General features: G+C 30.4%; 1 protein-coding gene and 1 long non-coding RNA gene across 10 annotated transcripts in view; one reads left to right on the plus strand and one right to left on the minus strand.

Annotated features, from left to right (window-relative positions):
• On the plus strand, window positions 1-26,846 carry LOC121130981 (transcription factor Sox-7). Of its 6 annotated transcripts, XR_011783965.1 has the most exons (6): window positions 11,691-12,857; window positions 12,914-13,283; window positions 15,350-15,902; window positions 20,661-21,230; window positions 21,297-21,424; window positions 21,487-26,846. XR_011783965.1 is itself a non-coding variant. In XM_071893842.1 (4 exons), coding segments are annotated over exons 2-4 (588 nt in total). In that variant the 5' UTR covers window positions 1-4,460; window positions 12,617-12,640; the 3' UTR covers window positions 15,351-17,689. The 6 variants fall into 6 exon arrangements, 4 of the variants coding, with proteins under 4 accessions (XP_071749943.1, XP_071749944.1, XP_071749942.1 ...); XR_011783966.1 differs by lacking the exons at window positions 20,661-21,230; window positions 21,297-21,424; window positions 21,487-26,846 and adding an exon at window positions 6-4,231 and having other exon boundaries at window positions 12,617-12,857; window positions 12,914-13,132; window positions 13,183-13,283; window positions 15,350-17,689; XM_071893842.1 differs by lacking the exons at window positions 20,661-21,230; window positions 21,297-21,424; window positions 21,487-26,846 and adding an exon at window positions 1-4,460 and having other exon boundaries at window positions 12,617-12,857; window positions 15,350-17,689.
• LOC121130976 (uncharacterized) overlaps window positions 17,521-27,201 on the minus strand; it is an 11,436-nt gene continuing 1,755 nt past the window's right edge. Inside the window, exons 2-3 of one of the 4 annotated variants that reach the window (XR_005868890.2) lie at window positions 19,043-19,193; window positions 17,521-18,956 (exon numbers count right to left, since the gene is read on the minus strand). This is a non-coding gene — a long non-coding RNA (uncharacterized lncRNA). Of the gene's footprint in view, window positions 19,219-27,201 lie in introns of all 4 variants that reach the window. The other 3 variants (XR_011783970.1, XR_011783968.1, XR_011783969.1) reach the window with 3 other exon arrangements.

The raw sequence follows: 27,201 nt of genomic DNA on the forward strand, positions 1-27,201 counted from the left end.
GGTGCTGTCATACACCATTTTGACTACTACCTAGTATCCATACAAATCTTCCAGGTTGCTCAATGGCTTGTTGTGCCAAGTTAATACTTGCTATAGGAGTACCCTTTGTAGTACTGCCTTGTTTGGCAGCACTGCTATTTTTTACAGGAATATTTTTCTCACTTACTACATGTACTGGTGTGTTGTTTAAGTCATTATCTATGCCAATTGTAGGTATATACAATGTAACTGTATAGGGTTCATCTGCTACTTCACTTTTTTGATCAGTGCTAATGGTTCTATTTGGTCACTTATTTGGGTGGGTAAAGTGTGCCCTGTATGATTTGCCATAGCTTCTAGCTTTGACATACTTGTTTCATTGACCGGCACTACTGGTTGTGTAGTGCTATCTGTTATAATTCTAAATCATAAAATAAACTGTGAAGTTATCACCACACTAAACACCCTTTTTAAATCTAAATAAAAAAATAAAAAAAATACCATTAAATATTATTTATTACTCACAAAACTTCTACCTACCTTTTTTAATCCCTATACGGGGTGTTGTATCGAAATTACTAATTCTTCTTATCAAAAAGTCTTATCTTTAAAGTACGTACATTATGTAATCTATCGGCCAACTTTACTTGTGCAATACGTATATCTTAATTTTTACAACTGACTAATAGTTCTTCTGTTTCTTTCTTGATCAACTTTTTTTTACGGAAAGAGTTGGCCATATTCATAACTTTATTTACAATATTAGCTACATTAGTACCAAAACGTGCCTTAATATAAGACCGGGGCACCTTGGTATCTTCTAGTACATCATTCAACAGGGATGCTATAATGGCATCTTCATCCCTGGTTTCCATCTATAAAATCTCTGCCACAGACATAGTATGTGTATAATAAGGGGCTTCAGATTCTCTTTTTTGATCTCCATGACATTTCTTGATAAAGTGAATTGTTGCAAGTATAAAGTCTCTTTTCAGGGTAGTCTTGCTCAATAATAGCTTTTCGAAAGATTTTCTTATGCTTCAGATGAGGCAGTAAAGTCAAACTTGAAAGTCAAAATATTTAGGTACAGAATCCATCACTTTATTTCTAATGTCATGCATTATCTTTTTGATTAAAATCCACGTCTCGCTGACAATATTTCTGACTAATGCGAATCATTCTTCAAAATATCTTTTGTTTTATAGATTGCATTATTGTTTCCATACATAACATTCATATACTCTTTGACTGAATTGAAGTCCTTGGCGTAGTAGTCAATTGTTTTAGATCACCTGAATTAAAAAAATATATATTCACTTCAGAGATGATAATGTCTGTATTTTAAAAGAAATCAGGTAAGAGCGTTGCTATTCTGTTCAGCCTATGAGCAAGACAAGTGATATGCTACATAATTAGAAAATGTTGTTCAAGGTGTTGGGTTGCTTTAATACAATATGAAGCTCCGTTGGTAATGAAAACCTTCAGTCTTTCGCCTCTGAAATAAGAGACAAGAACGTTGCTGATACTTTTTACAGCAACACATGTAATCATTGGATACCTTCCAAATTAATGAGATAAGGACAACCCAAAAATAACCATCTAAAGGACCAACCAACACTGCAGTCATGGATTGCTGTCGATTGTCTGTAGTTTAGTCCAATACAAGAAATATACCCTTATCTTCAAGTTCTTTATCATGGATAACACTTCTTTTCATTGAGACTCCATTGACTTGGTAATGGAGAAGCGAGAGGGAATTACTTTTCCATAGTAAATATCCATGAACTTAACAAAATTTGGATAATTCATGATATGATATTGCAAAAGATAAGGATCTTAGTTATATCAGTAATAAAATTGGAATGTTCAGAATTCGAATTAATTATGTGACTTCTATACAATACCAAATTCCTCTCGTAAATTCGATTTTTAATGTGTTGTTCTAGTTTGAACGTCTTCTGGGTAATAGTTCCATAATTACAAAGACGTCATGCAAAAAACTCAAATCCTCTTCGTAACTCGATACATTTTTACTACTATTATTAACAATCCAGGATTTAATATCATTAGTCAATAATGTATCTCAAACTTCATCACGATACAACTTTACATGTTTCTCAAACTTATTAAAAACGTAGTTAGTAGCTACAAGTTACAGAATACTTATTTGAAATGATAATGATGACAGCATTTAATACTAGTTTGTGATAATAAGGATTACCAAATGCAAAAAGCCGCTCCCACCTTAAAGGACATATAATATTCATGTTTGCCTATCAATGAAGTAAAAACATAACAATACCCCCATATCGTATCTTCTCTCACACGCTTTCTCTTCCTTAAAGGTAAGTATTCATTGCTCTATACCAGGGGTAGGGAACCTTTGAGTCATGGAGTGCCAATTTCAACATTTCTAATCAATGAGTGTGCCACTATCAACAATATTGGTAAAAAACATACACAAACTACGGAAATACGTTCTAATTTGCGCGTGCCAGTGAATATACCTCTGCGTGCCATAGGTTGCCGACCCCTGCTCTATACAATAATAAGAATGGAAGATGATTACTCAAAATTCTTAGAAGTAAGGAATCTATAACAATTCCCTGCAATATCTCGTGAATTTTTATATATTTAATTTTAATCAAAGTTAACAAAAGTATGTATATAGGAGTATGCTGTAGTTTTATGGTAAGTATATAATATTTAGTTGACTACATAATCATGTCTCACCAAAGAACACAGGTAGAGAAGAAAAAAAAAGACAAGTACAAAAAACTAGAGTTGGCTTCGGCCCAAAAATCCTGTACCGGTCTGAGACCGCTATGACTTTAGGTGGACCGAACTAATTCGGTGTTTTAAAAAAGTTCGGCCTGAACCGGTCTCAAATAAAAATTCGATATGGATCGATCTTACAAAAAAAAAAAACGGTCTAGATCGGTCTCATTTAAAATTTGGTTAAAAGCGATACTTTAATTGTATCACGCAATCTTTCATGCTAAATGCATAATTAAAAAGGACCAAAATCAGTTGGTAGTGATACAACTATGGGCCAATTCTTACCAACTGTTTAGTTATTATTCAATAATTGTAAAAAATTGTTCACTGGTTACCAAGAGCAAATTTGCCATTTGTACGTTTAGAACATAGATAAATGGAAAAGAAGCAGAAACATAGACAGCCTACAACAAAATGTATATTTTTGTGTTAGCATGCTATAGATTAATTGTTGATAACGTCAGTTATGTCTCGAAATTGTGAGCATCGACCTGCAATAACGTCATATGAAGTTCTTAACTGACGTGTTGTATAAATCATATTTGTCAATTCATAAATCAGGTGGGATGGGGAGAAAATGGGTCCATAGATTGAGAACGACACAAAAAATTGGTCTGTATTGAAACAAAAAAAATTGTTTTATATAATAAGACGGAAAAATGTGTCCACGATTTGAAAACTATTAAGTTTTGGTCTACGGTCCCAGATGGGACTAGGAAATGTCGTATTTGTACCATTCCTAAATCAGGCGGAATGGGGAGAAAATCAGTCCATAGATAGAGATCGACAAAAAAAATTGGTCTATACAGGGTGTCCACGATAAATTGGAACTATCTTAAAATTCAACCTGCTTGATAAAAATGGAATTTGGAGTGTATTTGTTAATATGAAAAAGTTAGACATGATATTAAACAATAAATTTATTCAACATGTCCTCCCTTAGCAGCCACCATCTTCTCCATCCTGCCCCTAAAGGATTTGCATGCCCTGATGACTTCCGTTGTGCGTTTTGTTCAATTCATAAATCAGGTGGAATGGGGGAGAAAATTGGTCCATAGATTGAGACATACAAAAATCATTGGTCTATATGTTGAGACCAAAAAAATCGGTCTACAATTTGAAAGTGATTAAATTTTAGTCTACGGTTCCAGATCGCCGTCCGAAATATCGCTCTAGAAAAAATCCCTTAAGACCGAACCGAATAATAAAATTTGGTCTCGGACCGAGTCTCAACACTACAAAATACCTACTGAAGAAGATGATGCAAAGGCTAGTGAAGGGGAAAAATAACTAACGAAAAACAGTCGCACATCGAGTTATTGAAGAATATAATATAAAAGAGAGGCTTGATTCTTATTTTAATTTTTTTTAAAGATCGTTTCGTTGTTATTGTTTGTTAATTTGTTTATTTTTTGTCAGAGTAAAAAAATCATAGTCATTACATAATTATATATATCTACATAGTTCGAATTAGGTATTATAACACACGCACAAAAATACAATTTTTACCTGTACGAATTAGGATGTATTGCGTATTTCTTTCAACGAATTGTCGATCAAAAAGTGTATAATAATTATATAATTAATCCGTGGTTGTGATCAGTTACTGCATATTCAGCGTATTATTCTCTCATAATCGGATCATCGTTAAACCTATGAGTTATAGCATTAATCCCTATATAACTCCGTTCGTAAGCTGAAAGGTTTTGATTTGATTTTTTTTTACTTTCTATTTTATTATTTGGCCGTTGTATGCCTCTCATGACGTCATTAGTGGTATCGTTTTACGATGCATACTTCATTGCTTGATGGAACAATATCAAATATTTATAAAATAGAAAAAAATCTTATTTGAATTGTTTGTTAATTAATCAATTAAATTTTTATATTTCTTATAGCATTTAATCATATTAGCTAAATGATTAATTAATTCCCAGATATCAAATTACAAAAGCTTTGTTCCTTCATTCAAATCCAATTTAACACTTTATTTCTTGGAGGATTTTTGAAGACATTCATTATGTTATGATTTTGTATTCCACATATTTACGAATTAAAATGCAATTACTACCATGTACAGCATAATTAGTCATGATGTCATGTGACTTCCTTGATATATATAATATAATTCGAGCGTAGAAACATGTAATCGTTTTTCCTTCAAAAAAACAAAACGATTTCATTACACGGCCATGATTTTTTTAGTTTAAAATCATTATTTAAATTTAAATGATTTAAGTGACTTATATATAGTCCAATATGGTCTGTTTCGACCATAAAACCTATCAATTTATCCTTGTTTTATTGAAAGGTTCATTAAGTGTCTACATTTTGTGCAAAGGGTTAATCAGAATAATTTGTAGATAGAAATTGACGAATATTCGTCGAAGAAGAATACAAATGTAATCCGTGCAATTTTGAGAAAAAATACTTTAGCTTGCTTTTGTGCTGACGGGCTACAAATGAAGTCTCGACATTCCTCCACTTCAAATGAAAATATCTTGATACCCCTTGATATCGTCTCTCATTTTGTATAATTTTTCATACTGCTTTCTTGAACGACTTAAGTCCTTTTTATCTATTTTTATCTCATGTAAAGTTTATTAATAAAATATGTTTATTTTATTTTTACTTTAGTTATTTGCTCTTTATATTATATTAGTATTCAGGTCACGATACCTCGTTCACCTACTGGATTAGGCGTGGTTATATATTGTACTTATACCTATATATAATGTTAGATTTATTAAAAAAATATTGTACTCGAGCAGGGAAAACATTACATAAGTTATCTGTTAAAAAAACGTTTTCATAAAACTGCACATATATATTTTTTATATCTTTTTTTTTAAGATAAACATAATTGATTTTTGACTTTTATTTTAGTTATTATTATTGAATCATATTATTCATATATTAAGAGAGCTAATCACTTACTAGTCAGTGATAAATGACCTTAAATTTCCTTGCATAGAACGAAAAAAATAACCATCTTAATCTTTGAAATACAGTTACAGCTTGGATTGCGAACATCAGTCCTTTTTTTATATCTGTGATATGGTTGTACATTTATGTTCCTAATCTATATCCCTTTTTCTTTAAAGGCCTTCTTATTGGTTCATTATGGAATCATAATATAAATAAACCTACATTTGCGTCAATATGCGTGTTGCTTCTATTTCCTAGTTTTATTGTGCCAATCTGTTCAATAAAATAGGGTTTGAGTGATGTCTCAACTCTGTTCAAACAAGCTTAACCTTATTTTGGTATTGTGTATGGTCCTATTGAACTCATTTGTGCAATTTCATTGACATACTGTCTAAAATCTTTCTTATATTCGAAGTATATAACAAACTACAACTTTTATATACTAATGTAAATAATCTAATACAGTCAAATTTTTACTTTAAAAATGTAATGTTTATTTAATATATTCAGTAATTTTTTTCTTTGCTTTTTTGTGATATTAAAAAGTGTTTTTCGGGGTTAACTCATGAAATGTATCGGTATTGATTGAAAATCAATGAGAAATTAATTTAAAAAGAAAAACATATATAAAAATATGTTGGTTACAGCTTACAATTTGTAGGAAAAATCTTCATTCAAATTTTTTCATTCAGGCTCATGAATTCCTATGAAGTTGATAACAAAAAAGGGAAGAAAAAGTTGACTTTATGCAGATTTGTTACTTCATGTTTTTCCTATGCAAAGTATTTTATTTAGTAAAAAATTGGCATAGGCGTCTGCGGGATTATATTGGAAGGGGCTTAGATTTTTATCAAAAAATCCAAATTAAAATTTTTTCCTCATCGCTGAATTTTATTATATGAAATGACCTTTTTTAGAAAATAAATCCAGCCCTGTCTTCCCATCAATTTTTTTTCTTCGTTCAAAACAAAAATTTCAAGAATGAGGGGGGAGGTGGATGGGTATGTGAGAGAGTGTTGACTATATGTGTGTTTTTATTATGTCCGGCTTTGAATCTATATATATATATATTTACTTTGAGCAAAATGCCAATGAAATTTTGGAAAAAGTATCAAAACTATAAAAATATTACATTTTTGGGTTTTTGAATGTGCGTAATAATTTGTTTACTAAATATCTATGTTAATTTAAAATCTGCGGTAAAATAGTTCATTAGATCTCTTTAAGTTTGATCTTTTTTATTAAACATATGTAAACAGATATTGTTCCCCTTTTTCCCTTGATCTAAACTAATTATCCTAGTTACTTTGATTTTGGAATTGGGTTTATATCCACCTCAAGAGCCATGTAGCTTTATTGTTGACGTTTTTCAAAAACACTGCAAATTAAATAGTTAGAATTTTCACAAGTTTGAATACTAAGTTCAAGAAAACTGTTTTTACTTTCATTCGTTATCATTTTTTATCCTTGAAAATCAACCTCTGTGAAGCTACAATGAAAACAAGGACATAATATCCCGAATTTTGTAGTGTTTTTGAAAAATGTCAATACTAAAGCTACAGCTGTTAAGGCAGGCATAGACAAGGTTCAAGATCAAAGCAGCTAGTACATTTAGATAATTTAGACTCCTCATAATGGGAATAAAATTCGTTCGCATAAGTTTGACGATAAAAGTCGGATTTTAAAGGTCTATAATAAGGAAAAAAATATATATACATTGTTTAGATTCTGCACAGCCTATGATAAACTCTCATCCATATTTTTGTACTAAATAGTAGTTTAAAAAAAATGATATAAATACTTATTGTATTTTAATCTAAAAAATAAAGAAAAACTGTTAGATACATTAAAAAAAAACCCAAAATGGGGTTTTTATAATTTTGTACCAAAAAAAAAAATCAATTATGCCAAGGTAAATAGGTATTTCACTAAAATTGAACAAGTATGTTGATTAGATCCATACGCACTACCAAAAAAAGGTTAATCGTGATCATTCAATCTCCAATAGAATTTTTTTGTCTATTAGATTCACACTAATGTACATTACACAAGTTCTATTACCCATTTCTTTTTCGTTTCATTCAATCACAACATGACTCATTTTAATTACTAACCATTGATTAGTGCAATCATTTCATTTTTTACTATTAAAATTACTTATTTATTTTTCATTTACAAGTAATATAATAACTGCCGGCATTTGAGCCTTTTAATGAGCCACAGAATACATCTGATTAATTAGTAACTTTCAGCCATATAAAATAAGTCAAAAATTACACCATTGTAACTATTGCTACAAGGCGGAAATAAAACATTTTTGATGGAAAAAATACAATGATTAAAATGGATAAATTAATGGAGTAATTTATGAGTTTTCTGATTATAATGCTTCATAAATAAGTACTCTATTGTATATATAATTAAATGCCTACGGATTTTTTACACGTAAATAAGTAATTAGTGAGTAATTTTAGTCTATCAAAATGAAATGATACCATCAATTAATAGTTGGAAGTTGCTATAGTGCTATAATTTAATAGGACGTTATGGGGCATTCAAATTACAGCTTCGGCATTTTGCTATCAAAACATCAAAAATTACATAATTAAATATCGACTAGGGTTTTTCATTGTCTTTGAGCGGGATTCCGAGAAGTATTGGGATTCTATTATTTAATAATAAATACTGTGAAAATTAAGTATTTCCTTCTATATTTTAGGAATAGAGAATAAGTTTTTAGCTAGTTTTCAGCTATATTCTCAATTCGTATTTTCTCCAATTTTATCATTATTTCTATTAGTGCGCAAGCTGTTTTGTTTAAAGCCCGAATGTAATGGTTTTTTTAAAATTTTCCTAACTCGATCCAACTCGCAACAAGAAAAAAAAAATATTATAAAATTTAAATAATAAGTCATGAACGAGCTTATTTTTTGATGGATCTGGAGGTTGTATTATTCTGAAATACACAACCCGATCCGTGGGCTAAAAGTCAACTCCCATATCCCCAGAATCAATGTCCTCTTTTTTTATAAAAATATAAGAGATCTTAAATATCTCAGAAAATTATATTATCAAATAAGTAAATGCCGGACTTCCCTGGAAACTAAAAATTCACATGGAATTTCCTGTGTTTTATCAAACCCCAGGAAAGAAACCCTAATATCCACCAAATTAATAATATTCAATTATAACATTGTCCTCATCACAAGTCCTACTCTAAATTCTTCATCTCATTTTTGAGATATAACACAAACAAAATCGCAATTGGAACACGAAATATGACCATTTTAGAAGCAACTAAGTATATGTGATGCGTCAACATAAGAATCATCTTGAACAAAAATCGAGAATATGTAGAAGAAAATTTTACTGCCCAATATTTCATAAACATTTTTGAGTCCATTATAGCCATTGCTTTAATTAATTTTTTGGGATAATTTAATATACCGAATTACTTTAACCATAGTTTATAACCTTTATTTTAGTCAACAAACTAATATTGGCCCCGATATTGCATCTTTCAAGTAAAACATGTCAATTTCTCATTATTTTTTATTGTGGCGATTAATTTTGACTACTTTAAGTGCAATTTACAACACATCAAAAAAGTTAATAAGAATCATTTGTAGATGAAAAATACATTAATATACATCGAAGGATTTAAATTATTTCCACATTCACTTTTGAGAAGATTCATTTTAGCTTGAATTGTGTTGACGTGCCACATATATAATGTTTATTTATTTATTAGTATAAAGTAAATTTAATTTATTTCTTGGTCCTACAAATGGGGAGGTTATATACGAACGTGTGTGGGATGTAAGGAATCGTCTCTGTGGGTTTATTGATGTGACTTATTTGTGCTGTGACTCCAAATTATTTTTTTTAATTTGAAGAGTGTGTTATAACACACTTATTTATGTAGGTTCTTTTCTACTGTAGTCATTACGATTATTGTATTTTTACTTATAATAGACTGATAATTATTTAAGAATGGGGGGATCAGGCATGACAAAATATATTAATAATTAATTCTTAATGTTAAATCTTGATGGTCGAATGATGTGCCTCGAGATTATGAGAGATGCAAAAACTACCAACCACTTATATATGTATATAACCACCATAAACATGGCGTAGTAACTCTTTGTTTGTGAGTATGTAAATGTCTCTAGAAAAAAGATAATTATTTTTTATTTGGATATCTTCCCTACCGCCTATGTTTGTAGGTATATAGGTGATCATTACTATAATAATACTCAACAAGGTATGAAGGCAGACACAAAAACCACAGGGTTTCTATAGCAAGGAAGGGAGTTTATATATGTATATTTCGCTCTCAACTGTCGATCTTTCTGCTCCTTTTCCCCTAATCACTGTTCGAAAATTTGAATTGCTTATATTAGCTCTTGTTGTTGACCATTGATGGAGCCTGAGCGTTGTTTAGTTATATTAGTTAGTAAACTAAGCGATAGAGAGTGGCGCCGCCCTGGGGCAAAATACTCCCTACTACTCCCTAAAATATAGCACGGCTTTACCTCGCTAACACAAATATACCCTATGTATTTTGTTGTCAGCTGTCAATTTCCTTGTCTCGCCTGATACGTCATGGCTATTTCATAATGTATTCTTTTTGATAAAAGTTATTCTATTCTTATGCTCCGTTTCCAAAAGGACAGAAATACAATTTCTTGTTGATTCGTCGTCGTATATATAATATATATATTGGCAATTTTATTATTTCTGTGAAGAAATTTTGGCTATCATACACAAATACGAATGTATAGCTACATTTTTAATAAGACATTATTAAGCAATATTATAATACAATATCGAATAAACTACTATGTAGGATTTTAATATTACAAAATATATATACATATGTAATTCATTTTAAAAATTGTAAAGAAATAATATGACAGTGATAGTCTGGGAGTCCATAAGAGATAAATAACAGTTAGTATGATTGACTTATTTGGCTAACTACCATATTAATTGTGGCCATTTTTTTGTATCTTTTTTTTAAAAAATGATTGCATGATGCAATAAAGGTAACGACGTGATAGGTGTATCATGTTACTCACATAAAGGGCATTGTAAAAATTCTCCTCAGCATGAGTCATTTTTTTAAAACAACAAGCTACAGACTGTCACATTACCTTGCGGATAATAATTTATTCTAGTTAGTTCATGCCCTATTACCAACAATTCAATTAAAATAAGAAAGAGGGACTCAGGACCCCTTCTTAGCTTAATTGAATCACACAACCTTTCATATTAAAGAGCACAGAAAAAGAGGATCAAAATCAGTTGGTAGTTAGCCAATTATAGGCCAATTCTTCTCAACCTTGTTATTATTATATAATACTTGTTGAAAAATGTTCACAGTTTAACAAGATCTAATTTTAATTCAACCAATCAACGTTCAGAAGACTGATTTAAGAGAAAGAAATATAAATCCCGAACACTGAGAACAAAATACAATGTATATTTGTGTGTTAGGGAGGTAAGGCCATGAGGAAAGAAGAAGAATGTTATGATCACGAAACCTCTTAGATAAGAGTAGATCCCTACACTTTGACAGTGTTTGATAGTCCGAAAGAATTTGATAACTGTTACCAACTGATTTTAAGTCATTTTTCTTTTACGGGGAAAGGTTGAGAGACACAATAAAAGTAACCTCTGAAAAATGCACTAAACATGCCCCTTTTGTCAGTGGAAGGAAATGGGTCAATCTTGTGCAATTCACATCTTGTCTCCTCTATGATTTCGTTCTCTATAGAATTACTCTTATTTCCTTAGAATAATTTTTGGTGCATGAGAATCGTGGTTTTAAGGAACTCAAAATTTCTGGGGGGTGCAATTGTATAAATATATATTTATTTTATAAACAGTCTGACTTAAAATAAGGATCAAGAATGGCCAATGACCAGGTAGTAGATAGATATTCTTTCATTAATAAAGTGAATTCATTCCTGACCATAATTCCTGATTAAAACTTACATAATATTATTCCAGGTGAGAAAGTTTCATTCAGATTAATGTGCTTTATCGTTCACACTTTTTCCAAGGGAGCAGACTGTCCTACCCCATATTCCCCAATGATCACGCCACTAAGTTATGTATTTATACTCCGTGTGACTCAGTAAAAGAGTGACGAGATCTGAGTACAAATTGAGACAATGGTTTTCATTAATTTTCTTTAAAAAATCCATATTCGGATAGATGGAAATGGGGCCAAATTTAGTTCAATCGCCCAAATGGTTCAATTTATCAAGAGGTGTGTGTGCATCCATTATTCCCTCAGAATATTGATTATGAGTCTGATGGCGGAGGGGCGGGGGAGCCAGACCCCGTCCTATTTGTTCATTCATCTTTGACTAAGTTGTACTCTGACTAGCCTGTTCATTAGGAATATGCGTATATAATGTATAATAGTACGACTCATTGTCGAATAATAAGTGAAAATTGATGTATTTTTAAGTCGTAGAAAGAGAAAAGATGAATTAGTATTGGTAGATATCTCTCCGAAATACACATTATGAACTGATTTTCCTATTTTGATTCTTGAACTTATAAAATGATTTATAAACATCTAAGGGATTGAATATCTACTATTTAAATGATAGATGGGATTCATTGATTAACAAGAGAGTTGGTCCATAGTTCCGCTAATAAACAAAGTCCTATTGAGGCTATATATTAGGTATAACAAAAAAAAGGGGTATATAAAAAGAACACACTACTTTTTTTAATAGAGAAAATGAGTGAACAAATGAATCGAGACATTTGGTCAATAAAGGAGCTCATACGTAGGTTACTCAATCACATTTCATTTACTTTAATTATGGCTTGGAGTGAATTTTAAAGCATTCCAAATTATGGCTATAGGGATACTACAATAAGTAATACGTACTGGTTTTATATTTAGAATAGGGGTGGAGCATTTTCCCAAATGACATTCTACCAGAATTTTCCATGTCAGCCATTGGCATTTTCAATTGGGGATTTTAGCTCAAGAGCAGAAGATAGAGAAGCATTGAATAAAAGAAAAAGAAATGAAAGGATAAGGAGACCCATGAACGCATTCATGGTATGGGCCAAAGTGGAAAGAAAAAGACTGGCAGATGAAAATCCGGATTTGCACAATGCGGATTTATCTCGCATGCTCGGTAGGAATTATGATGCCTCAATTTCATAATGACTATTTCTAATTTTACTCTCATAGGTACAAAATGGAAGTCATTAACTCCTGCAGAGCGAGCACCGAGTGTCCAAGAAGCAGAGAGATTACGATTAATACACATGCAAGACTTTCCTCATTATAAATATCGTCCAAGACGAAAAAAGAAGGAACGATCCAAGGGGGATAAACCAAGTGAAAGGCAGTATTTATCAGTTGATACTCCAGAGCGCTCTCCAAATGAAGGTTCATCAGATTATTTCAGTATGTCTCACCGTATAACATTTATGCCAACTCCAGAAACCTTTCCTCAGCTCTCTAGCTCTAGCTCTTCAATGACTTATAACAATACTAATAATAACAACAATAATTCACGGGCAAATCCAGATCATTCATCATCGTTTAATGTTAATTAGTTACAAAATTAAATATATTCATAGAAAAAATATACAAATAAACAGATAATTTACAAAAAGAAACAATTTGCCTAATTTTTAGCTTTTGCTGCATTACTTGCCACTAAGACATTTGAGGCACCTACAAATTTTATATTCTTATCCCTACAATAAAAGTGTACCTTACAATTACAATTTTTTTTACAATTTACCCAATGCTTTAGGGCGACAAAAATTAATAAAGTCATTGAAAAGATTTGTCTGGGTTGATAAAAATATTTCATGAATATATTGTTATTGACATATTCTTGAATTGTAGCTTATAAATACATATATAGCTATATTTTTCGAACAATGTAATTTTAAGAATCACTACAATAAATTAAAGAGTTCTCTAAATAGACTTTATTTTTAGAAAGTAAGTTTAAAGAAGAGTTACAGTCCTCAGTATAATACTTTAAATATTGGAGACATGACGACTTGATAGTTCTGTGAATGCAATAACCTTCCAAGACAATTTTTTGAAATATTACAGTTCAGACAAAAAAATAGAAATTTTTGGTTAGAGTTAACTTTTACTTTTCTAGGAAGCTGCTGAGATATATCCTCCAGATCGGTGAGGAACACGGAATCATCAAATTGATAGCTCTCAGTATCTTTCCCAGAGATGTACTGTTACAAATTCAATAGTCTAAGACCATTTTTAAACTCCTTTACATTTGGAATAGGATTTTTTCTCAACACAGTCTTGAGTAAAGCGGCTACACAACAAGAAATCAAATTTATAATAATAAAGAAACTTATTCTGCAATGTTATCAGAGATGATGTACTTAAAATTATGCCTCTTCACATCAAAATATAAAAAGACTGTAAAATAAATATATTATACACTAAATTTAAAACTACCTTCGACAAAGTAATTACGTCCTCAAAAGTACCAAGCTTTTGAAGTCTAAAATTAAAAATAAAATTCAGTCTTAGTAATGCATAAATACAAATTAAATTTATATAAACAATTCATACATTTTATGAGGTCATATGATGTCAATACAGTACTTGTTGAATAGGCATAGGAGTGTTCAAGAAGTATACAACGTCCCGGTTCTGTGTCATTTTCAGATGAAGTATCTCCAACTTCTCCGACTAGATAAAAATCTTAGGTGGACACCGAGGCTTTATCTGATCTAAACAGTGATTGATCATGTGACTTCATTGAATTGAGGGTTGTTCTTGGTTTTGCTTCTTAAGTATAAGAAAATTTGCTGGGGATTGCACCAGAGTGAGCAGAAGATAAAACATGCGAGCCTTTCAGTTCAAAGTTCCTCCACCTCAGAACACGTAACCAAGCCTTATTTTGGTATAAATCTTTTGAAAAAAACCGGTTTATTCGATCCTGGAAAATGCTTATTCCGGCATCCAAAAGAAGCACAAGCAGGCATTTTCACACAGAAAAATATTCTTATAATTAATCAATGACTTCTATTCTTTTAAACTAGGGTTTTAGAGATATGTTTACTTGAATCAGCTTACATTTCAGCTGTCGAATGTCCAGACTCAACTATTTTAAGGTACTGCCTTACACAAAGATCTTTTTTACTGGGGACAATCAATAAACTGCCCCATAACACAAAAGCAAGCTAGAACTACTTTTCTCAAAATTGAGTGTGAATTACATTTGTATTCTTCGACGAATCATCGTCTATTTCTATTGATAAATTATTCTTATTAACCCTTTGGGTGCAGAGCAAGTTGCACTTAAAGTAGCCAAAATTTATCGTCCAAATAAAAATTTGAGCAATTAACATATTACATTTTAAAGGCCATATCGGGCACAAATGTAATCTTAAATCAAATAAATGTTCGAAACTATAACTAAAATTCTTCATTATCTTATCTCATCTCATAAATTTGAATACACAGTCTTTAATTTACTCAAATATGTCTATGAAATATTGGGCTATAGGTATATATGAAGTAAAAAATTAATTTTGATCATTTTCTTAATTTATGTTCAAGATTGTTTTTATGTTGACTTACCACATATATTATATACCTATGTGTTGCTTTGGATTGATAGTAATGTAGAGTTTTTTTGTTCGTTTGTAGATATGTGTAGCATGGACGAGGTAGCCTATCAGTATCCTAACTACGGGGATGCCTATTTCTGGAAAAACTATGATTACTTGGGATTTAACTATGCTACAGGAGCCTATAGAGTACCACGGCCGCATCACATTCCAGCTGCCTTTACTACAACAAGTAAATGGGATTCCGATTCTCATATTCAACAGTGTGGTGTGGATTACTGTGGGAGTAATGGAAGCAACAGTAGCTCCACCAGTAGTAGCGGCCATAACATAGATATGAATTTGAACTACTACGGAAAGCTCTACGCCCAACAATCACCCTTTTTTCAAGACTCAACAGCAACAGCTCTATATAATCCTCACCAAGATCAATGGTTAGGAGCTGGCGGGAATAGTATAACGAGTAGTAGTGGAGGAGAAAATAGTAGTTCTTTTGGGTTCGCTATTGAAGGCAAAAAAGAACCCCACTCCCATCTCCCCTCCTACCATCCCTCAGCTCACCATCCCCATCCTCTGCATCACGAATCATGAAGAATTAGTTTGAATTAAAAGTGAGACTTGATGTGTTACTGTAGTCAGAGTCGGTTTTACCGGCTGCAGCGCCTTTGGGAAACATAAATGTATGGGCCTGTTTCTTTCATTATTTGAATTTAATTTGAATCCTACATTTTTTTTAATATCTTGTATACAAGAGGCGATGTCTGTACGAGTTGCAACTTGTATAATCAAATCCTACAAGTTGTAATTTCATTGTCTTAAAATGCATGATTTCATTACAACAATGGTCATTCTAATTAACAACTATACATTCATACTATCCTTTCATTTTGATCTGTTAAACTGACAAGGTTATTATGTATTTATCAGTATTATAATTGTGGGCATTTTAACTTTATACTGTGCCACAGAATACTTGTATTTCAGTATTTTCAAGGATAATAGATATACAAGGTTAAACCATCATATAATCGGGTTTGGTAAAATTTTCAATCTGATATATTGTACCGACTGTTGAGCAAGACAGGCAGATTTGGACAAAACACGCAACCACTCATCTACTATAACGTCAATATTAAAAGCTTGGTGGAAGTCAAACATCAGTCGTACACGTGTTATGGTATGACCTTGTATTTCTATTAACCTTGAGTAATTTGTATCCAAATCGTCAAAAATGGCACTATTAATATATACATAATCCATGGAACATTCCATTATTGGATTGTCCTCATCCCAAGAAGTACTATAAAATTACTCATCTATTTTTATGGTTGCAACTTGTACAATTTTCTTATACAAAATACAACTTGTACAAAATCGTAACTTGTACATAACATAAATATAACATAAAACGCAGATCCTTTTTTATATTGTCACTGAGACATTTATGCAGTGGCAAAACAACACCATTTTTACAGGGAGGTTGTTTATAAAGTTTAGCGTTCCTTCGCCACAGATTTAAAAAAGTGTATTTTTACTTTCGATTAGAATTTAGAATCCTTTTTTTAATCATTACTAATTTCACATATTGACAATAATTACCTTTTTTTAAGAAAAAGTCAATCCTTCTTTTGATTTATGACCTTGTTTAAAAAAGGAAGGAGTTTATATTTTGTTTCAATGAAATGAATTGAATTTCTATCAATTTTTCTCCAAATTTATTACCCTCTCTAACAATTGCAGCCAAATACAATATTTCTCACTCGGGGGCGGGGGTGGCAATAACTTCGTGGCTCCGCTGCCACTTCATTTATGTGTTAGTTCATTTATAATTCCAAATTTTTGTTTTTTTTAAATGAACTATTTTATAGAAAAATATGTATTATATTTTTGTAAACTATTATCGTCTACCCTATGTGGAGCATCCTGCTTTTATAACCACTCCTAAGTAAAGTTGATAATTCTGTAGAGAAAAACGCGTGCAAGGAGAAGGGGGGGGGAGACTTTGGTATCATTGTTTCAAATACTGATGTGATTATCAACTGCCTGCTTTATTATGAATTTGAGGGCATAACGAAAGTATTTATTAGCAAAATGTTTAATGAAGATATACTACGTAAAATTGACTTAGACGCTTTTTATCCGTTACAGTAGATTAGAAAACGTCAAACTCCATGAAATTGTAATTCAATATGCCATATTCTCAGAATAATAACTAATGAAACGACAAAGTAGAGTATTCCGAAATATATATGAAGTTCCATGTTTAAAAAGAAGGCTTAAATTAAACATAATCTACATATTAAAAAATAAACCATCATACATTTATGTTACATATACGAAATTAAACAATTGTAATCATATAACTTATAATAACAATAAATACAGAATATTAAAATAATACATTGATCCAAATAATATTTTCTTGTTCTGACATGAATTCAGTTAAATATGTCATAACTTAAAGTTGCTAAACACAACCCAGACGTGGGGCTTAATCAAATTTTTACCAAATGTGGAAGTTGCTATATACAATTGAGCACAGGATATCTATCGATGAGATCTAAATAATTATCAATAATAAAGTAAATGTCAAAATCATAAAATTATACAATAAATATTCAAATAAAAAAATGTTAAAATTAAATCCATCGTAAAGATTTAGAGCAAAGCTAATTATGTAGTAATGTCCGGCGATATTACTCCTTATTAAGAGTATCAAAAAATATTTCCCCCCTGTTATTTATGCTTGTATAATAATATACTATTATCACGAAGGATACACACAATTGCTAATTTAAACACCCAATGTAACTACCCCCGTTGTTGTGACCATTTAAGCAGTTGTTTTTGCCTTTTATGAGTTTTTTGAACACCATTTCTTGGGGCTTATCAACCATAGCTAATCCTTAAGTGATAAAAATGTAATATTTATTGACTATGTAATATTGGAAAACCTAATGATCAAACCCAAGTCTTTAAGTGAAGAGACTAGTGTCAGACAAACTAGTTGTGAACCATCCAAAGCTACTACCTCTGTTTTTGTGACCATTTAAGCAGTTGTTTTTGCCATTTAATGAGTTTTGTATCATAATTCTTGATATTTTAGCTAAAATAGAATCATATTTTATGATTAGGTTTAAAAAAAAAAAGAATACTTTCTGTTAGATGGTACAAAATTCAGAGTTCCATTTCGTAATTTGTTGTGGATGACTCTAAACATGCTGAAAATTATCTTAACTTCACAATTTACAATGGGGGGTATTTCTATAAATGACATAATTACCAACATCTTCCATTAATTGATGATGGTTCCTCGGGAAGGGAAGAATTTACCCGTGTATTTGTCCATAAATTTTTGAACATAGGATGATTAGCAATGGATAATCATCTTTGTGAGATCAGAGTTAAAGTCTGACTTGATGTACTCATCGTTAACTTGATTTTATTGATGAATATCCATACTCTTGATATGAGATGAGGATAATGAATGGCGTGTAATTCTAGACAGGGGACTAAAGGCACATTTATATCGACAAATCCGACAAACCATCTGTTTCTCATCTGTTAAGTATTTTCCGAATTCCTGGGCCTCCATTTTCAGAAATCCAGACAAAAGGCGACGTTATTTTAGGCATTTTATTCAGTTCTCTATCGACTATCAGCATCTAATATTATATTAATATTGAATAATAAAGGCAGGAATGATAACGTTCTTGTTAGAAGAAGATGTATATTATTTAATCAATGATACCATAAGTATTTCTTCCCTTCTCCTTGCACGCTTTTGTATTCTTACCAAAATTATCAACCTTACTCCTAAGTAAAGCCGGCCTTTGCTGTAGTTGTTGTTTTGTTAAATTGTTATTCCTATATATTATAGTTCCAGAAGAATTGCAAAAAATCTGCAAAAAAGTCCTTCATAAGTTTCTAAAAAAGATATTGCAAATCTTTTTTATTTATTTAAATAATCTAATATTTTATATTTAAAAATATTTTTATCATTATTAATCATATTTTTTCTTTTACCAAATTATGATTACATTTATTACATTATTGGATATACTTATTTTCTATATTTGTATTTTTAGTAGTAATTTGCATTTTTATAATATTTTTTGGTTTAAAATGTATATAAATATTGGATTTTAAATACAATAATTTTTTCTCTTATTATAAAACCATTTTTCATTGATGATAATATCATTTTTAAATAAGAAAAAATTAGTTGTAAATTTCCCCCATTATTAAATTAACGAATAGAAAAATCACACATAAAATTATAATTATTTTTTTAAAGGAAACATGGTTATTATGGTGAATATTTCGTAGTAGGCCCGGCTAAAGCTTTAAACCCTACACATATTCATACAAACCGGGCCGTCAGAATGTCTTTGAAAAAATTAATTACAATTAATTACACCTAAAATGAAATTTTTTGCATAAAATATTTTGATAGACATTTTTGTAATCTATAAAAAGTGTTAAAAAAGGTTTTTTGTTAAATTGTCCTATGGAAAAAAAAGAAAAATAGTTGGAAAGATTTGACGATCCGCGGATCCTTTTTTTACTTTTTCAGAAAGAAAAGATCAAATTTTTTTAAAGTAATTTTCTCTTTTTGCTCCATAGGATAGTTTTACAAAAAAAACTTTATAAATGTTTTTTATAGTTTAGAATAATGTATATCATAATTATGTAATGCAAAATAATAATTAATACTGCATTTTAATCCTTCTTGGCGAAATAAAGAACTCTAGTTCTTTGCAAACTTTAGACAGGATGACATCGTAGAAAAATGAAATTTTTGCAATTTTCATACCATATGACAACTTTTCCGTAATTGAAATTTTAAAAAAACCTGTTGATAATTAAACTGGTCCGTTGCACTTGTCTAGCAAAAAAATATTCATGTTTTTATTTTAATGCAATATAAAGCGAACATATTAATTATATTTAAACTTAGTTATAAGTTCTATTTTATAGCATAATATTTAAAAATAGAAAAAAAACCTTCAACGACGTTACGAGGGATAGATTTGACCTTCTGCAAAAACAAACATGTGGGACTGGAATGGATTGCAGTCCTCACAGATCGACACAGTATTACTTAAAGCAAATAGAGTACCTCAATTGACTAATTTAATTATTTTAAGTATCATTTGTCAAAGAAAAAAAGAACAATTTATTTGTACCCATATGAGCTATTGACCCCTCACTTTTGCGAAATTTGTATCGGTATTGTTATAAAAAAAAGTTATCGTCGATTTAAAAAAAAATTTAAGTGTCAATAATTTTTTTTTCAATTTGTCGTTTCTTAAATCTTATATATGTAATTTTCCAAAATTTTATTATATGTATTACTTATTACTAAGGTTGATAATTTTGGTAAGGATACAAAAGCGTGCAAGGAGAAGGAAAGAAATACTTATGGTATCATTGGCCAGTGACTAAAAGAATAACCATCTTCCCACCCAGGCCCAGGAATTCGGAAATACTTACCGGACAAGAAACAGATGGCTGGTCGGATTTGTCAATATAAATGTGCCTTTAGTACCCTGTCTAGAATTAAACGCCAATCATTATCCTCATCTCATATCAAGAGCATGGATATTCATCTATAAAATCAAGTTAATGATGAATACATCAAGTCAGACTTTAACTTTGATCTCAAAAAGATACTTATTGCATGTATATACCCTTACCCATAGCTAATCATCTACGTTCAAAAAATTTATGGAGAAATACACGGGTAAACCTATCCCTTCCCAAGGGAACCATCATTAAATTAATGAAGGATGTACCCCCATTGTAAATTGTGAAGTTGAGATAATTTTCACCATGTTTTGAGTCATCCACACCAAATTACGATCAAAGTTATCAGTAAAAAGTATAACTTTTTTACTAATTTCGAAATGGAACTCGGAATTTTGTCCCATCTAACAGTAAGTATTCATTTTTTTTTAAATCTATCCATAAATTAAGATTCTATTTCAGCCAAAAATATCAAGAATTATGATACACAACTCATTAAATGGCAAAAAAACTGCTTAAATGGTCACAACGACGGGGGTAGTAGTGGATTTGGATGGTTCGCTACTAGTTTGTCTGACACTAGTTTCTTCATTTAAAAACTTGGGTATGATCGTTAGGTTTTCCAATATTACAAAGTCAATAAATATTACTTTTTTATCACTTAAGGATTAGCTATGGTTGATAAGCTTCAAGAAATGGTATTCAGAAAACTCATAAAAGGCAAAAATAACTGCTTAAATGGTCACAACAACGGGGGTAGTTATATTGGGTGTAGCATTATAATCAGCAATTGTGCGTATTCTTCATGATAATAGTAGGATGTTATACAAGCATAAATAACGGGGGGGGGATCTTTTTTGATGACCTTAATAAGGAGTAATATCGCCGGACATTACTACATAATTAGCTTCTGCACTAAATTTTTACGATGGATTTAATTCTAACATGTTTTTATTAGTATATGTATTGTCTAATTTTATGATTTTGACATTACCTTTATTATTAATAATTATTTAGATCTCATCCGTTGAGATATATCTATCACGTGCACAATTGTAAATAGCAACTTTCACATTAGGAAAAAAGGGTGATGATCTTTTTTATTAAACTCCACGTCTGGCTTTTGTTTAGCAACTTTAAGCTATGACATATTTAACTGAATTCATGTCAGAACAAAAAAAATATTATTTGAATCAATCTATTATTTCAATATTCTGTATTTCTAATTTATTGTTATTATTAGTTATGTGATTACAATTGTTTAATTTTGCATGAATGCATGATGGTTTATTTTTTAATATGTAGATTATGTTTAATTTAAGCCTTTTTTTTTAACTTGGAACTTCAAATATATTTCAAAATACTCTACTTTGTCGTTTCATTAGTTATTATTATGAGAATATGGTTCATAATGAATTACAATTTCATGGAGTGTGACGTTTTTAAATCTACTGTAACGGATAAAAAACGTCTAAGTCAATTATACGAAGTATATCTTCATTAAACATTTTGCTTATAAATACTTTCGTTATACCCTCAAATTCATAATAAAGCAGGCAGTTGATAATCACATCAGTATTTTAAACAATGATACGACATAAGTCTTTCTCCCCCCTCTCCCCTTCTCCTTGCACGCGTTTTTCTCTACAGAATTATCAACTTTAACCATAAGTCTTTCTCCCCTCCCCCTTCTCCTTGCACGCGTTTTTCTCTACAGGATTATCAACTTTGCTTAATATATATTTGAAGTTGTACCTGGCATTGCCTGGATTTTTTAGATGTCAACCAACAAACAAACATGGTTTTAATAGTTTAAGTGATAACTTCCTAACATAACATCAAATTTACTCTCCTTTTTTACGAACACATTTACAAGTGGTTACTCACTCAATACTTAAACATTCTCTCCACGAGAGAAATAGAATAATAATAACAGTTTGATCAATTTTTATATGATGTGCCAGGGAGTACATTAGCTTGTTGTCCACGTCGTTATCTTAATTGCATCACGTAACCTTTTTCAAAAAAGAAACGGGAAAAAGACCCAAAATCATTTGGTAGTTAGCAAAATTAGTCAATCATACCAACTGTCATTTATCTCTTATATACTCCCAGACTATCACTGTCATATTATTTCTTCACCATTTTTACAAATTTTTACATATTATTCAAATTTATATAGTATTTTATTCGACACTATAATATAATATTGCTTAGTAATGTTTTATGAACAGAGTAATTATACATTTTATTTGTGTATGATGCCATCATTTCTTCAAAGAAAATATAAAATGGTCAATATATATATTATATAAACGACGAGGGATCAAGAAGAAATTATATTCCTGTCCTTTTGGAAACGGAGAATTAGTAAAATATATCTAATTACTTTGTTTATTTATGAAAAAAAAACAACTATGAAATAGCCATGACGTATCAAGAGAGAGGAAGCAATCGACAGCTGACAACCAAATACATAGAGCATTTTTGTGTTAGCAAGGTTATTCAGTGGGTTAAACCTCGTCTAAAGGGTTTTTTAAATTTTTTTTCTAATAAAGTACTTCCCATTTTTCATATTTTTTTATATGAGTTGACTTATGCTCCTTTGAGATTTCATTCATTTTAACATACCATTTTTATACATTTCTATTGTGTTTTGTCAGTCCTTATTTATTTAGTTCAGTCTAGTCTACACTTAGTAATGCTTATATTTGTCCTGGGAAACATTCTTTAAGATTGTTAGTACTAGTACTGATTAATAAAAGAATAAATAAATTTCAGTGACCCCATCAAGGACCAAAATATATAATTTTTTTGGGACTGATGTGCAGGACTGAACTGGACCAGACTGCAGTCTTTCATCCTAAAGAAAGACTGACACATCATTAGATTTTATAAAAAAAGTCTTTTTTTTTTCTCTCTTTTTCTAATATGACGTGCAGGGAAGATTGTACTGTTATATCTTAAATCAAGTATCTACACTCAAAAATGACATACTTTCAATATAAATACATAAACTTTGAACTATTAATATAGATATAATTTAAGGCTGTATATGTCCTTAAATATGGTTTAAAACCGATTTTGTTCCAGTTAGTGCCTCTTTGAAAAAAAGGTAGGGTATAATTCGGGCCGTGACTAAAATTTGGCTCTTTTTGGGGAATCTTTAACAAGTTGTTTTAGTTTTTGTATAAATTTTAGAAAAATGACAAAGAACAAAATTTAGCAAATCACTTTTTTCTAAAAATTTTGGAGTTTCAATTTTTTGGAAAGATACAAAATTTGAGAGAATAACTTTTTTTTCTAGAAGAAAAAAAATTGTCACAAGTCCAAACTGGAGTACTATAAGGCCCTATCTACACAGAAAGTTTTTTATGGAATTGCAAAATGTTTCTCTGTTTAGAGCTTGTACCCACAAGAGGTGGGTGTTTCGTTTCATCTATCAAAAGTGAAACATTAAACATGTCCTGCTGCTGTGTAAAAATAAAAGAAACCTAAAATGAACATTTGATTAGATCAACTGAAAGCACCCATGAAAATAATGAAAGAAAGACTAATCTAACTCTTTCTATAGCAAGAACATATAGACAGGCATTACTCTGATGTCAATCCTAAAATTATACTATTAGTATAATAAAAATTAGACTTAAAACTCCAATGGAGCAAAGCCTCTATGTTACTCTCCGTCTTTCATGAACACAGGGGCTAGTTATTACTTTGTTCTTAGAAGTTCTGTCTACAAGAATTAAATAATAATGACGACAGCTTTGGAAAATGATATTTTTTGTTCAGATTACCATTTAGAAAAAGCTGTACCCGTTTTCTAGGACATGTTTTGCACACTTTTAATTATAAAACATTAATTTAAAACGTGATAGTTGAAATATTCGTTTTCTACCACAGTCTTTGTTCCTTTTAAATTAATATTCTTCTCAAAATACTTGTCAAAATGATGAAATTAACTACATAAATGCCTAAATGATATTAACAATGGTTTGTAGAATATGTGGTTGTGTTATATGTGCTACTTATGTAGTTAAATATCCCGGAAGATTTCATAATTACACTATAACTAAAAATATTAAAAATAATTTTAACAAAAAATTGAAACACAAATATTTGACCTTAAAGTAATTATATACTTAACAACTTATCTGATACTTTTGTTTACATTTCCTCTTTGAGTCTACAATATTAGTGTTTCTCTCCTAAGAATCTGTTTTCCCGAGATTTATTGGGGTTTTATAACATGTAGAAATTCTAAAAAAATATATTTCTCTAGACATTTTTCCATTTCATTATTTCATATTTAGAGATGGGATTTGTGTTCTAGTGTGAGGAGGAGGCGGGAGCTAGACCTATGATATTAGTGAATTAATATCATTGTCAATACCAGCTGCATGTAATATGATTTTAGGAGGAGAAAATGAATTACGGTTATAAAGAGGAGAATCTTCTGCATTTAAAATAGTATTAAAATTTTATTTAAATTCATCTATATTTATTTTATTATACATTTTTAAATCAATTTACACCAAAGATAGTAGATAATTCTTCTTTTAGAGGGAGATGTTACCACACCCACGACTTATTAAATAATGAAAAAAGAAGTAATAGGAGCACACGCATTACTTTACTTTTTTACTTTTCTAATAGCTATACTTAGTTTTTTTTACACAGATTCCTTCTTTTTTCATAATATAAGATACCATTATGTTGTATTTTGAGAGGTACATATAATATGTCCTAGAAAGTGAGAGCTGTCTTTTCTAATTGGCAATCTAATATGTTTTTTTTTTAAATTTTTGTCAATGCTGCTATCATTATTATTTAGTTATTGAAGACAGAACATCTATGTATAAAGTAACAACTATTGTTCATGCGTATGAAAGTCGGAGAGTAACAATGAGGGTTTGCTCCTTAGGAGTTATAATTGGAATATGTTAGATCAGAGTATTTCCTCCCTATAAGTCCTTGCTATATACAGAGTGAGAGGTGTGTTTATTTCCATCCTCTTTCGTCTGCTTGCAGTTTATCTAATAAAACGCCATGACAGCTAAGCTGCTCTCCTCCGAAACATTCTTCAAATTGTCAGGGTTACCACGTTTTTTTTTTGTTTGTTTTTTTGGTTTCTTTCATTTTTAAATTCCATAGGACATGTTATAGGGATCACTATGTTTTGAAAAGTTGAATTCAATAGATTCACCCGCGATAAAGTTTTTAAAGATTTATGTTACAGTGTAGTGTTGTCACAATTACAATATTTTTGAATCAGTTTCTTTAACAATATCCATACGTCAGTACTTTTATCTATTTTTTTGGGCTACAAGAGCAATAATTTATATTTAGGACTAGAAATGTGATGATTTTTTATTGTTTCTAAAATCGATTTTTTTGTCCTTTGTTTTTAACAACGAACAATTAGGTATTGAGGTGATTAATCTAAAGGTTACGTCATTGACGGCTGGGTTTTTTATATAAAGAAATGGAGCTGTATGTACTGGTTCTAATATTCAGTACTGTATGAAATGTCTCAGTACCACGGCACCCCTATAGTACCGGTATATTGAACAACACCACTACATTGTAAATGATGTGTTATGTACATAAACAAGCTGGGGATTTTAAATTTTGGAACGAATTTAGATATCAATATCTTGGTAACCCTGAGATCTATGTTTATAAAATTTGATCATCAAAATTCAACTGACAAAACCGTATTAGACAAAATAAAAAATCTTTGAGGTGTCCTCCTAATAAATCAGTCGTGTGGCCATTATTGTGTATCTCTGTCCTAGGCCCACGCTTAAGGACAGCCGTCAAAATTTCATTACAATTTGTTCCTCTGTTTATAATTTATTGTTCCAAGTGTGACGCTGCTTTTGTTATTTCCAAAAGAATGGATCAAAAACAATTCCATGTTTTAATTTTACACTGCTTCCTGATGAGAAAAAATACCGTTGAATCTAAGCAATGCTTAGGATAAAGCATCCTTAAAGTAAAAATAATAATATTAAAAAAAAAAATTCCAAATTGGAACCAAAAATAACGTTTTTTCTTTGTTAATCCCGATACTTTTCACGCCATGTGTTACGAAGCACCTATCACCATCAAACAAATGGACATTTAATTATTATAACTTCAACTAGGAAATATAGGAAACAGGAACTAATTTTGGACCTTAAATAAATGACTAGCTTCAAATTTATTTTTATCTTCAAAATAAAAATTAATTTATTTTTATCTTCAAAATAAAATATAATTCATTTTAATTAGAAATTATATATTATTTTCTATTTAATCTTGGAATGTCCCAGGACCATTTACCAAAAATAGAGCACACCTGTCTATATGTACATACGTATATGACAACACAGTCAA

This window comes from Lepeophtheirus salmonis, chromosome W (genome assembly GCF_016086655.4).
Source record: "Lepeophtheirus salmonis chromosome W, UVic_Lsal_1.4, whole genome shotgun sequence".
Lineage (NCBI taxonomy): Eukaryota > Metazoa > Arthropoda > Copepoda > Siphonostomatoida > Caligidae > Lepeophtheirus > Lepeophtheirus salmonis.

Bases quoted from the DNA above. Each gene is read 5' to 3' on its own strand.
- LOC121130981 (XM_071893841.1), top strand. From the start codon at position 4,413: ATGAGTTATAGCATTAATCCCTATATAACTCCGTTC. The intron at 4,449-12,616 runs GTAAGCTGAAAG...TTTTATATTTAG, and splicing joins ATCCCTATATAACTCCGTTC to AATAGGGGTGGAGCATTTTC. The intron at 12,858-12,913 runs GTAGGAATTATG...TTACTCTCATAG, and splicing joins GGATTTATCTCGCATGCTCG to GTACAAAATGGAAGTCATTA.